Genomic DNA, 13,513 nt, shown 5'->3' on the forward strand with positions numbered 1-13,513 from the left:
GAGGCCGAGCTCCCACTGCAGCTGCACAAAGGAAGCTGCCTTATGCCGAGTCAGACCCCTGGTCCATCTAGCTCAGGATTGTCTACCCAGACTGGCAGCGGCTTCTCCAGGGTTGCAGGCAGGAATCTCTCTCAGCCCTATCTTGGAGATGCTGCCAGGGAAGGAACTGGGACCTTCTGCTCTTCCCAGAGCGGCGGCTCCATCCCCTGAGGGGAATATCTTCCAGTGCTCACACTTCTAGTCTCCCATTCATATGCAACCAGGGTGGACCCTGCTTAGCTAAGGGGACGTCACGCTTCCTGCCACCAGACCAGCTCTCCTCTCAGGAGAGGAGTGCACTACTGTCCTGCACAAGGAGGAGAGGTGTATTGGCTCGTTTCTGCCTGGCCTTCAGGGTGCAACTCTTCTACAAAACCTAATCCTGCACTTAATCCTGGATTTTCAAAGCAGGTTGTGCAAGTATAACACAGTTTTAAAAATGCAAACCTTGTAAAGCATATCAAGAAAAGGAATGGATGAGTGATTTTTTTCTGAGTCTCTTTTGCTCTGAGAACTTTCCTATGTAAATAACAATAACATGCATTTAGCATCAGCAGCTCTAATACGGTGGTGGGGGGGAATAAAAGAGAAAGTCTTGCCCAGTGCCTAGAACTTGCCCAGCTGGGTGCGGCCCCGGAGAGAGTGTTGCTAGTAGCCCCTGCTGAAAAGACATTTCTTTCAGCTGCCACCTGCCTAATCTTTGACAGCACCGAAGAAGGGATCTGGGGCAGATCTCTCATGGGGAAGGGTGCCATCTTTCCGGTATGGAGTGTTGAAGACTACCCATTTCTGAGTTTATCCATGGTCAAAAATAGGTTAATAGTCAAATACAGTGGCTGACGCCCTGATGGAATTTACTCAGTGAAGTTCCCTTGAATTTAAGTGGACAAATTAGGCATGCCTACTTTTTAATTTTAATTGGTGCCATCAGGGTGTCAGCCATGGACTTGTCCTATTTCAGCATTGGCCTAATAAAACCTAGACTGAGACGCATTTGGCAAAGAACTTATTATTCTATACTTACTATGGAAACTTGCAAGGCTCATTTGTGATTCCAGGATTTGTTGCCGTAGACAGTATTTGGATGTTTCCTTACTCCTGATAATCGACAGAATGTTATAGGCAACAGAGGCCCTGCCCCGAGGAGCTTACAGTCTAACAGTAACATTTGTTAGCCAGACCACCACTACCCCTCTCCTTTGTCTGTCATGATTTAATGTGTCGTGTGTATTTATCTTTTAACATAGTGTTGTAAGCTGCCCAGAGAACAATTTGTTATGGGGTAGCTAACAAAAATAAAGTTTTACTACTACTATTAACAGCAGGGAGAAGAAAGTGGGCTGGTGCCCTTCAGCATTTCCACAGCTCGGGAAATGAGGCCACAGGGTGGCATGGGTGGAACTGCTGGCTTGCCCTGGCAGCGCCACCCAGAGCAGGCTAGGAGCGGCCTGACCCGGCACCTGCCGATAGCTGCAGGTGGTGGCTTGCGGGAGGGAGGCCACAACTTGGCCAGCAGAGCGGCCGGCCGCTGTCCTCCTAAAGAGGCTGTTTTCTGCCTCATTGGCGAGCATCTGCCAGCCTGTCAAGGGCACCTGTGTCCCTGCCTTCCCAGGCTGCCAAGTGCCCCAGGTAGCCTCGCGGAAGTGCCAAAGTCCCGCTTGAGATGGGAAGCTGATCCTGTGGGGAGGCAGGCGAGGCGCCACATCCTGCCCTGCCGTAGAGAGTTCCTCATTTCTCACCGCTGAGTTTTGTTTAACTGGGGCTCCTCCCTGCCGGGTCAATACAGCTCCCTGCATGGGTGGTGCACCTTCCCTCCTCCCTCCCCTCCCTCTGCACAGGCTAGCTGGGCTGCTGAGAGCAAAGCCATGGCTGCATCCGCTTGGGCTGGCCTCTGGCCTGCTGCCGTTCAGCGTGGGTGGGGGAAGGATTGTCCTTCCTCCCATTCCAAAGGGCCTCCTAGACAGCCTACCTGCAAAGAATCGCCTGCCTCCTGGGGGAGGAGGGAGGAAGGAGAAGCCCCAATCCCTACAGCACCAAAGCACACGGGGCATCTCTCTTGGGCTACTTCCTTGTCACTTGGGAGGAACTCTACTTTGCCAATTAGCTCCAGGATAATTTGGGTTTCTCCAGCTGAACTCCTCTTCAGGGAAGAGCCCGGCTCTGTCTCAAGGCAGAGATTTCCTAGGGAAGCAATTCCTCTCCGGCAGCGTTTTCTGCGAAGGGATCGAGGGTGCCGTAGCCAAAGCATGTTCCGTAGAGAGAGTGGGGTTTGCTTCATTGCAGCACTTCACAGTTTCTGCTCTGATGAGCCTCCCTTAAGACCTGGCCGTGGGGATAAGCAAATGGGGCCCATGTGGTGTGCTAAAGGCCTTTGCAAGGGGCTCACAAGGGGCCCTTATGACTCTGCCATGCTGGCAAATTCATGCAAGGGATGGTGGACTGACCATGTCAACTGACGGGTCTTTTCAGTCACCTTGGAAAGGGTGAGGAATGGGTTCAGCTGCACATACCCCAATTACACTTGGATAACAATTTCTGTCTGTGCCCTTTGTTCTGGGGTGTGGCATTCCTAGGAACATGGGAAGCTGCCTTCTACTGAGTCAGACCTTGGCCCACCTAGCTGAGTATTATTTACACTGGCTGGCAGCAGCTCTCCAAGGCTTCAGGTGGCAGGAGCCTCTCCCAGCCCTACCTGGAGATGCTGCCAGGGAGGGAACCTGGGACCTCCTGCCTGCAAAGCAGGTGCTTTCCCACTTAGCTATGGCCCCATCCCATTCACAGAGTTCCTCACCAGCATGTCTGTATGCAGAGAACTTGGGGAGTTTTCTTTTGCACTGTATCTTCCAAGTCCACATTCTCCTGTATAGAGGCCAACGCGACTGCCTCCTCCTCTAGGGGTTACACGGGCGCCTGTGCCTTACTGTCGGAGAAGCCAGCGCTGCCTTATGTGGGGCACAGCAACCCTGGGCAGTGGGCCTGAGAGCCAGCCTCCCTCTTGCCGGAAGCCCTCCAGAGTCGCTGGTGGTGGGCTGTCGATCCTGCCCAGGGAAAGCCTGACCTGTCTGTCTTGCGCTGCAGATGCTGACCAAGCTGAAGGACGAAGATGAGGAGCTGAGGGACCGGTCGGCTGCCGATCTGGACAACCTGAGGAACACGGACTGGGTAGGGGCAGTGCCGAGCTGGGCTGGGAACACGTGGGCCTGTGGCTGGAGGCCCCCTTCCTCACGGAGCGGGTGTCGTCCTGGGTCTTGCAGGCTCGGCTCTGGGTGCAACTCATGAGGGAGCTGCGGCATGGAGTCAAACTCAAGAAGGTCCAGGAGAAGCAGTTCGACCCCTTGCCCACCGAGTACCAGCTGACCCCCTTTGAGATGCTGATGCAGGACATCCGGGCCCGGAATTACAAGCTTCGCAAGGTCATGGTGAGCGAAGTTACCTGCTTATCTTCCTCCCTGCAGAATCTCCCCTCTTCCCAACCCTGGTCCTCTTGCTCTGTGCTTCGGGAATCCTCTTGGCCATTCTCCTGCTGCAGAGCAGCCAGAACTAATTTGGTTTCCATTTGTGGGGGGGTCCGTCAGGTGGATGGTGACCTTCCTCCCAGGGTGAAGAAGAATGCACACGAGCTCATCCTGGACTTCATAAGATCCCGGCCGCCCCTGAGACAGGTCAGTCTCTGGATTGGTAGCTTCCTCTTGGCTGTTCCGAGGGATCCACCGCTCTCCCCCGCCCTCTCTCCTTGGCTCATTGGGAAGATGCTCATCTCTGGGTAGCTTTTCTGCCTGTTAAAGGCTGACCTCCGGCTCCCACTGCAGGCTTCCGAGCGGAGGCTGCGCCCCATGCCTCAGAAGCAGAGAACGCTGCATGAGCGGATTCTGGAGGAGATCAAGCAGGATAGGAAGCTTCGGCCTGTCGAGGCGCGGTATCCGAACCAGAAAGGTAATGATGTGATGGCAAGGAAGTGGAAGGGGAGGCCTCTTGAATGCTGGCGGGTGGCACGGCCAGGGAGGGAGCGGAAAACTCCGCACCAGCTGAAGCAAAGCAGGAAACGGTGCAAAGAACACAACGAGGGCCTGGGTAACGGGTTTCAAGGCAAAGGCCCAAGTCGCAGGGCCAGTCTTTGGAGTCTTAAGGCTGGCTGCAGCATTTTGCATGAACAGCATACCAAGCACAAACCCAGCTGGGATGATGGCCCAAGGCCGGGGATAATGGGAGTTGCAGTCCAACAACATCTGTGGGCCCAAGCCCGGGAAGTCTTAAGATATTGCCAAAAGCCAGAGCAAGTGAGGTGGCCTCCTCCATGGAATCTGCAAATACGGGCACTCCTGGATGGGAGCCTTAGAGTTACACAGAACTCTTTCCTTCTGCCAGGGTTCGGCTCCCTGCCTTGCATCATTAATGCCTATTCCGGCAACACCAAATCGACCTCCTGCATCAACCTCTCTGTCTCGGACTCCAACGCCCCACCGCAGCGCCAGAGGCCGAGGGTCTTGCTGAAGGCACCCACACTGGCGGAGATGGAAGAGATGAACATTTCGGAAGTAAGGGCTGGGCTTTGCCTCTTTGGTTCCTGTCTGTGGGGAAGGGAATTCCTTGACCCTCCAGTGAGGGTGTGCTGCAGTGCCCTGTTCCTCCGTAGGGCCGCCTCGTAGGTACAAAGGCAGCTGGCTTCTCCCAAGGGAGACAGGATGCCGGACCAGAGAGACCCTCTTGGGCCTGACCCAGCAGGACTGTTCTTATGTTCTTAAGTCAGACCCTGGGTCCATCTAACTCAATATTGTCTACAGGGACTGTCAGCAGCTCTCCAAGTTTTCGAGCAGGAGTCTCTCCCAGCCCTTCCTGGAGATGCTGCCAGGGATTGAACCGGGGACCTCCTGCCTGCAAAGCAGATGCTCTTTATTTTTATTTTTATTTTAAATATTTATACCTTGCCCCTCCAGTGCTGTACTGCTCGGAGCGGCTCACAACAATAAAACAGATACAAGACACAACAAAAGTAATAAAATTAACCATATTGAACAAACAGGTTAAAAGTCAGGTTAGAACCACACTCATTATGAGTGTGTTCAAATTTTAAAAGCTAAAAACTGAAAATTATAAAAAGCTAAAGAACCTACCAGATATAACCCCAAAAAAAGGAGCATAAAAAGGTCTGTTTTAAGTTGTTTTTCAAAAACACTGACGTAGGAAGCATGGCAAAGCTCTTCGGGGAAGGCGTTCCAAAGCCGAAGGGCCACCACCAAAAAGGCCCTGTCTCTAGTCCCCACCAAAGGGATCTCTGTTAGTGGCGGGGCCATGAGCAGGGCCTGAGATGCTATCGCGCTATCCCCTCTGACTTGCCCTCTGAGCCTCTCCCTGTCCCTCCATTCCCACCCTAGGTGCGTTGCTCACATCTCTTTCTCTGCGGCCCCCACCTTGTTTCTAGTCCCCAGGCTGCCTTATCCTCTGCAGATTACCCCAAGGTCTCAGAGGAAAGCAGTCATGCTGCTTCTGCTGCTGTGTGTGGGCATCGGGAGGCTGCCCTGGGCCCAGAAGTCATGCCTTGGAGGTGTGACCTCCTGGGGTGTGTGTGTGTGGTGGGGGGACACAAACACACACGTTTCCTCTTTTCTTCTGAAGGAGGAAGACTCTCCCAGCTCGGAGGCTGTGCCTGATCCTGGCACACTGATGCCCCTGAAGCGTGACCGCTCCTTCTCGGAGCAGGACTTGGTCCAGTTCCAGAGTGAAGCCAACAGCAGCCAGCCTGACGCGGAGTTCTTGGGGCCCAGCGGGTCTGAACCAAGACCTCGTTCAGGTACCAGGAGCCCTGCATGGACCGGCATGGAGGACTCGGGCAAGTGTGCCTTCTCAGCCCCTCTTCCTGAACTAGCCACACTCTTCCTGGGGTCTCTCTCTCTCTCTCTCTTCATGTCCTCTTAGCATGCCTCTCTCCTTGTTCTCTTGTGATGTTGTGTCTCAGTCGAGTGCTAACAGCTGTGGGCGGGGAAGGAGGCACTAGCATTTTCTTTCCCCAAGAGTGAGTCACTCTGCACTGGTGTTTCACCACCACCACCACTGGGGCTCCTCCCACAGCTGTCGGGCTTGCCCTGGACCACCAGGGCTTTGAAACTCCCTTACTGCTGAAAAGTCGAGCATCAGACGGCTGCTTCCCACCTGGGGTGCTTCTTGCAAGGCACAGCTTCCGGACTGCTTCCCTGTATGCTGCAACAATAACGCAAAAGCCTGCGGCTGACGTCCTGACTCGCTTTTACTAGAGGAAGTCCTGTGGGCATGTAGTCCTCCCTTAGAGTAACTCCTGAGTAGTCCTATTGAGTACGTTGGGGTGTCTGTCGGTGCTGGAAGGCTCCTTCTGGTTCTTTGCAAGAGCCGTTGGGGGGCGGGGGGAGCTTCAGAGCAGGGTGGGAACTGGACTGACTGCCTTGAAGCGCTGCCTCTCCCCTTAGCCAGTGCAGATGACTGTGGGGTGCCCCTGCTTTTCTCTTCTCTGTATCTGGCCAGTGCAAAGACACTCTGCTGGGCCCATGGGACTCCCACCAGTGGGGCGGTGCTGCTCACAGGGCAGAAGTGGGCGTCCTTTTTCTCTCTCCTCCTCCTCCTCCTCCTCTGCCTTGCTCTTCCTCCATCTGGCTCCTAGGTGGCCTCCCATCCAGGCAGCTGACAGGGGCAGACCTGCTTAGCTTCAGCCGCCGCACTGCCACCCTCCAGGAATGCCTGTGCCTTCTGCGTCGGGTGCTGCTTTTTAAGAAGTAGCTGCAGAGGCACCCTGTGCCTGGGAGGGCACTCTTCTTCCCCGGGTCCCCCACCCTCTTCTGCCAAACCCACCAAGAGTCTTGTGGCACCTTAAGGACTCTCGGCTTCTTGCTGCAGCATGCCGACGTGGAAGCGGTCTCTGGCCAGCTCCCCGGGGCAAAGGCAAGGCTCTCCTCTTGGATGTTTCCTGCTCGTCCAGGGCGCAGAGGGACCTCGCATGTGTCGGTAGGTTCTTCCCGCCGTTCCAGAGGAGGGTCTGACTCTGCCTGCCTGCCTGTCTCTCTCTCAGGCTCGGTTCCAGCCAGCTACCACCAGGTCCCCTATGGCGCCCGCCCCTTTCCTTCCAACCAGGGCTGCCTCAGCTCTGTGGATGAAAAGTCAGAGGCTGCCTCCGGCCCCAACCCGGATGCCCACTTGAGACACTTGTGGCTGGTAAGTGCATCTGCTGTGAATAGAACTCAGTCCTGGGCAGGGTCCTCGGGGAGGGCTGTGAAAGGCCCTTCTCTGCCGCAGGCCCTGAAGAGATGCTTCCCATCCGTGCAGACAATACTGAGCTAGAGAGACCAAAGGTCTAACTCTGCTAGCCGTTTCTGTTCTCCATTCCTACACACAAGGGCTGGCGTGGGGTCCTTCCGACCCCACCCTCATAGCTTCCCTTTCCCCCTCTCCGTCCTTCTCCCTATTTAACTGGAACCTCCCCACCCCCACCACCACCCCCACCTCCTGCAACCACCGAAGACCACTGCAGTCCTCCAGAGGTCTGCGCTCAGAACGCAGGCAGGCAGAGTGGGATGGTGCTTTTCCTCTGTGTGGAATCTGGAAGGCCTTCACCAGAGCTTGCTTGGGTGGGCCCCCACCTGGTTGCTTGTCATGGCAAGACCCTCAGCCTGTTGAGGAGAGCTGAAAGGTCCCAGTTGCTGCTTTGGGGTGGATCCTGACTCTCCTCCCCCCCGCCCCCCCGCTTTCCCGACTCTCCAGCAGGAATTCAGCCACCCCGTTGAAAGCCTGGCGCTGACTGTGGAGGAGATGATCAACGTGCGCCGAGTGCTGGTGAAAGCCGAGATGGAGAAGTTCCTGCAGAGCAAGGAGCTGTACAGCAGCCTGAAGAAGGGCAAGGTGGGGGCCGGGTGATGCGTGGGGCCTCCCCCCCCCCTCCCGCAGGGGCTCCTGCCGGGCCTCTGCCAGAAGCGGGGCCACATGTGGGGCTCAGTGACGGTCTCTTTCCTGCTTTCCTCTCTTAGGTCTGCTGCTGCTGCAGGAACAAGTTTGCTCTGTTCTCCTGGCCTCCAGCCTGCCTCTTCTGCAAGAGGTGAGCGAGCTCCGGGGTCCAGGCCGGGAGGGGCACTGCTCAGTCTGGAACGGCGGGCAGGGGGGGGACGGACCTCTGTCCATCCCTGTGGTCAGTCACTTGGCAACAAGGGTGTTGAATCTGGCTTTGTTGCGGATGCAGGAACTGGCTCTCCTGGGCAGGGCTTTTTGGTTTGGCTCTTGGGGATAGCCCCAAAGGGCAGGGCGCAAGCAACCCACCACCCCCCGGGGTCCAACGCTTTCCAAAGCCCATTCAGTCTCGTCCTGCAGCCCTTTGGGAGGAACCTGGGCACTTCGGTGGCCCCTCTCTGTCCTTTGTGTTAGAGCATCCCAAAGGGAGCTCCGTCTTGATCCTTGGTGTGCTTTCTCCTTTTTCCTTCTAGGTCTGTCTGCAGCTCCTGCAGTCTGAAGGTAAGAGAGTTCTTCTCTCCTCCTCCTCCTCCTCCTCCACCCCCACCTGTCCTAGGGAAATGGTCCCGGCTGCTCTGTGTGTGCCTAGGGAAGCAAATGGAAAGGGAAAGGCTTCTGCAGGAACTGCTCCCAACCCTGGGCACCCTCTCTTTGGGAAGGTCTATACCACGCCCCTCTCCTTGCTGCTTGAACATAGGAGGCATCTGCATGGAGCTGGCGGTGGTCGGCGGGGCGGGGGGGGGAATAACTGGCCATCCAGCTATTGGCGAGGCCAGCAACTGTGTCGGGGTGCACCACCCTTCGATGCTAAACCCTCTTTCTTTGCTTGTTTGTGTCTCCTAAAAACGGCACACAGATCAAGATGCCTTCCAAGAAGCTTGCCCACATCCCTGTCTACGCCCTGGGCTTTGAGACCCTGCCAGGCTCCCTGGGCCCCAAGGCACCCACATTCCGCCGGAGGGAGGCCTTCCAGTAAGTCGGGGCCCGCAGCGCTCCCGGGGTCCCCTCCCCCCTCCACTGGCCCTCCAGGGCACAAGGGATTTCTCCTGTTTAATTACTGGTGCCTCTGGAGTTGGTGGCGGGCGGGAATGAATGAAGCCACGGCTACCCGCTTTCTCCCGGGGTGGGGGGGTCCCTCAGACTTGGGTCCTCAGATGTGGTGGGAGTGCAGCTCCTGTTGTGGCTGGGAATGATGGGAGTTGAAGTCCCGCCACATCTGGGGACCCAAGTTTGAGGACCTCTGTTCTAGGCTATAGCCCAAGGCTGGGACCTTCACACCTTTAGGGCGAAGGATGCATTAGGGACATAGGCAGCTGCCATATACTGAGTCAGACCCTTGGTCTATCTATCTCAATATTGTCTTCACAGACTAGCAGTGGCTTCTCCAAGGTTGCAGGCAGGAGTCTCTCTCAGCCCTACCTTGGAGATGCTGCCAGGGAGGGAACTTGGAACCTAGAGGCTCTTCCCAGATCAGCTCCATCCCCTGAGAGGGAATCTCTTCCAGTGCTGACACTTCTAGTCTCCCTTTCATATGCAACCAGGGTGGACCCTGCTTAGCTAAGGGGACGAGTCATGCTTGCTACCACCAGACCAGCCCTCCCCTTGCCCTCATTGTCCGGTTCTGAGCTAGACAGGATGGCGGCAGGCTTTCTCCCCTGCACTCCGTCTCCCACACTTCTGTGAAATACCCACAAAGCTTGGATTAACATTCTTTTCCCTCCTTTGAAGACAAGCTTCTAGTTCTTAATGGCCAATGTGACAATCTTGTTTGTAGAAACTTCACTAGAGCTAGAAGAGGTGTGTGGGGTGTGTGTGTGTGTCAAGGAGGCCTCCAGGACTGCACTGAGCTCCTTCTCCTGCCCCATGGTGGTCAGAAGCAGAATCTGGCAACTCTGACTTGCTGCCTCCTATATGCAGGCTGTAGACTCTGATGCCCTGGTTTGCATTTGGATGGGTGACAACATGCAAGCACCGTCTGCTGCTGTGAGCTCTTCCCCTTAGAGGGTGGGGTCTTTGCTCAGTGCAAGGGCACCCGCTTTGCATGCAGAAGGCCCCAGATTCGCTCCATCTCCTGCCTCAAACCTTGGGAGAGCCACTGCCAGCCGGGGCAGGCGATACTGAGCCGGAGGGAGCAAGGGTCAGGCTCGGTATAAAGCGGTCTCCTCTGTCCCTGAGCTCTCCCTGCCCTTCCCTTCCAGCTCCCTGCAGGGCACGCGCTGGCGCAGCGTGGAGGAGGAATTCCCGTACATCTACGCCCACGGCTCGGTGCTCAAAGACGTTTGCAGCGACTGCTCGGGCTTTGTCACGGACGTCGTCAGCTCCAGCCGCAAGAGCATGGACATCCTGAACACGACGCCCTGCAGGAGCCGCAAGACCCAGTCGCTCTATATCTCCTCCTCCTCCTCCTCCAGCTAGACGAGCCCACGCCGGCTGCCTGCTCTGGCTGGCTGGCTCCATCGCCTGCTGCCTCCCGCCTTCACTTCCTGGGCACTTCTGTATCTTAAGCACTGACAAGGACGCAGGCTCTCCAGCGGAGGAGCAGTCCGGACTCTGGTGGGGGGTGGGGGCGGATCTCCCCCTGGCTTTCCTGCTTACGCGCTTCTGCTCCGATTTCTCCCAGCCCCTCGCCTTCCAGGAACACGCCTTGCCTGCGTGTGTACATATATACATACCGATAGACACTCTATATTTATATTTTGTGGATCAGCTGCTCTGGCACACTGGCTACATCCTTGGCTTGGGGATGCCCTGCCTGGCATCAAATTCCTTGGCAGCTGTGCCCCCTTCCTCCCAGACAGCAAGCGAGCAGGCTCTGAGGGGTGGGATATGGGCAGAGCCCTGGGGGCTGGGCAGCCACATCTGTTTCTCTGCCAAAACACAGAAAGCAAGGCCATGCAACCTTCTTTCCCAGGTAACTAGCTTGTCCTGGGGGTGGGGGGCACTCCCTGCCCCCTCCTTGCTGAGAGATTCCAGGGGTATCCAGCTGGGTGCCTCCAGGCTTCCTCCTCCAGCTCTGCCCGTTCAGGTCTCGGGGAAGCAAACCTGTCCCATGCAGCTCCTTGGCCAGTGCTTGCTCTGGTTGCCTGACTCATCTGCCTTTCTCCAGGAGGTGCTTTTTATTCACACAACCCTTATCCTTCTTTTGTTAAGGCTGTGACACTAAGAGACAGGGCAGTGGTGTTCTTCTGCCCATGAACAGAGGACCATGTTTTGTTTGTACAGAGAATAAATAAAGTATCTACTTTTTGTAAGCATTTAAAGGCAAACGGAGCAATTCCAGTAGTAGGGCGAGGTCCCTCCATGGGGCAGGACTGCAGGAGGTTAGCTGGGGTTCATCAGCTCTTTACTGAGTGGTTGTCCTACTCCAGTCTGGCCGTTCAGGCTTCTGCTTCCCCTCAGCTGCAGGTCTGAGCTCTGGGGTGCACCTCTCCGCTTCCTCACTGACGGCAGCTGAGAGTAGAGGCAGGGAAGGTGGCTGCCCAGCCTAAGGCAACTCCTCCATGAGATGGGAACAGAAGGCCGCCTCCAGCAGGACCAAGCAGGCCTGGTCCCAGGGACTAGCGGTGCTCTGACAGGGGACTTGCTGTTAGAGAGCTCATGTTGGGGAGATTTCTTGATGTGCCCCAGCTGCAGTGGAAGTGCACAGGTCAAGGAGCCCTGCAAATTAATGTGGTCCGGAGACAAGGAGTTAAAAGTTCCAAACAAAGTTGGTGGTTTGGGAAATTCATCAGGGAGGTAGATAAGACCTACCACGCCTCATTGCTAGCTAGATACAGGAAGAGAGGGAAGGAAGTCTGTCTCTCTGGGTAGGAGAATGAAACCTGAGCCTATCAGTCGGGCAAACGGGAATTGGAGCAGAGGAAGCCTGTCCGAGCGGGGAAGCCCTGACTGGCTGCCTCTACCCCTAGCGGTCAATGGGGTTGCTGCTGGTGCTAGTTGAGTCGATGCCATCAGGAGCTGCATCTCCAGCAGTTATAAGGGGCAGGTGCTGGGGGGCCTTTTGGCCACCTTTCCTGTTAGGCCTGCTGCAGTGCTGGTGGGCCCATGTGTCACAACACTGTGCCTGGCTTGTCTGCCTCGAGAGCAGTTTGCAGAACTCTGCCCTCTGCTGAAAGTGCCCCCAGAAGCAGAGTGTGTGCTTACAAATTCACACTGGGAAATGGCCCCCAATACCAAATCAGCACACTTAGACGTTCAAAGGGGGGAGGGGTGCTTAGAGAAACAGCTCCTTTTTTTCTCGTAAGTGGTTCTTCCTCTTCCTACCCACCACCCCCACACGCTGGCCCAGCCTTGCCCTGGTAGATCACTCTCCCCATCTCTGCCGCGTCCTACCGGCCCCTAGTTGTGCAGAGGTTAACAAATCTGACAGTGCAAGAGATCAGACTGGGAAAGGCTGGATGTCATTCTGGGAAGAAGAGCCCAGCTGGTGGCCCTCAAGGAGCCGCTCTTAGGCTGCAGCTCTCTGCAGTGCCTGCCTTCCTCCTCCATCCTTGAGTTCAGCATTTGCGAAGGTGGCCTGCCGGGTCGGAGAGGCAGGCCGGTTGAGCATTGCAGCTCAGGTGAGGAGTGGAAATCTGCCGCCCTCCGTCTTCTGTTCTTGCATGCCCACAATGGTTCTGCTCTACCACTTGTACAATGCTGCTTCCCCAGCTCAGAAAGCTCAAGATAGTTGGCCACAGGCCCAGCCAGCACCCAGTCCCAGAGTGGCTCCCTTTTCTTCCTCCCTCCTCCTGCACCCACCATGCAGCCCTCGTTTTGTGCATCACACCCCTTGGGGGGGTCAACATGTTGGGGGGCTGCAATAACGCAGTGGGCACTTCCATCAGAACAGCCCGTATTCTGCAGGAAGACCACCGTCTGTGCAAATCCCAGTCCATTTTCCTGCATGCAAAGGAAAAGGGGAACAAGCCCTAGTGCAGTTGCACGTGATGCAGAGAAAACAGCAAAGCTGGAGATGCAAGTGGATTGTAGGAAACCGGGATCAGTGAGGAAACTTGGGGGAGGGCAGGGCTGTCACTGTGCAGGGTGGTTGACAGGAGGCTGGGGTTTCCACAGGTCAGTGCTCAAGCCAGCTCTATCTCGGTGTGAAGGGAAAGGCCATCCACCTATAGGAGCTTTTCAATGCTGCCGCATCTTGTGCCAATCTGCTTGCTCGCTCTTCTGCCTCGGGCTGCTCTCTCTGGACTTTAAAATGCCTTATCAGCCTGCACCTCACGTTTGGAACAATTCATCGCACTCTGTGTCGGGGGGGGGGGAGCTCCTCCTTTCTCTCGTATGTCCTGCCTGCACCTGCCCCCCTCCGCCTTGTTTTATACACAGCCTGTGCTGTAAAGACTGTAAATAAAACTTAAAGTGGTCCTGCTCTGGTGGTGTCTCTCTGTAAACAGCATCGCTCCTCTCTCCCTAACAAAAGCATTGGTTTGCATAGCGGTGTGCTGCCCTCTAAAGGTCTGGGCCCTGGAAATGTTTGGAGAAGGAAAACATTCTCTATCCACCATTTCTCCAAGGGGTC

The 13,513-nt window shown here is 56.0% G+C and overlaps 1 protein-coding gene across 11 annotated transcripts in view; it reads left to right on the forward strand.

The window, feature by feature from the left end:
- The window catches only part of SPIRE2 (spire type actin nucleation factor 2), a 32,718-nt gene extending 19,360 nt beyond the window's left edge, over window positions 1-13,358 (forward strand). For 9 of the 11 annotated variants that reach the window (XM_053270640.1, XM_053270634.1, XM_053270636.1 and 6 more), the window contains 12 exons: window positions 3,118-3,201; window positions 3,294-3,458; window positions 3,615-3,701; window positions 3,849-3,972; window positions 4,405-4,574; window positions 5,653-5,866; window positions 7,073-7,215; window positions 7,762-7,899; window positions 8,025-8,092; window positions 8,475-8,502; window positions 8,858-8,973; window positions 10,200-13,358. In XM_053270640.1, the coding sequence (XP_053126615.1) occupies window positions 3,118-3,201; window positions 3,294-3,458; window positions 3,615-3,701; window positions 3,849-3,972; window positions 4,405-4,574; window positions 5,653-5,866; window positions 7,073-7,215; window positions 7,762-7,899; window positions 8,025-8,092; window positions 8,475-8,502; window positions 8,858-8,973; window positions 10,200-10,416 (1,554 nt within the window). In that variant the 3' untranslated portion in view covers window positions 10,417-13,358. The remainder of the gene's footprint in view (window positions 1-3,117; window positions 3,202-3,293; window positions 3,459-3,614; window positions 3,702-3,848; window positions 3,973-4,404; window positions 4,575-5,652; window positions 5,867-7,072; window positions 7,216-7,761; window positions 7,900-8,024; window positions 8,093-8,474; window positions 8,503-8,857; window positions 8,974-10,199) is intronic. The other 2 variants (XM_053270635.1, XM_053270637.1) reach the window with 2 other exon arrangements.
- The last annotated feature ends 155 nt before the right edge of the window (window positions 13,359-13,513 follow it).

Source organism: Hemicordylus capensis, chromosome 9, assembly GCF_027244095.1.
Source record: "Hemicordylus capensis ecotype Gifberg chromosome 9, rHemCap1.1.pri, whole genome shotgun sequence".
Classification (NCBI taxonomy): domain Eukaryota; kingdom Metazoa; phylum Chordata; class Lepidosauria; order Squamata; family Cordylidae; genus Hemicordylus; species Hemicordylus capensis.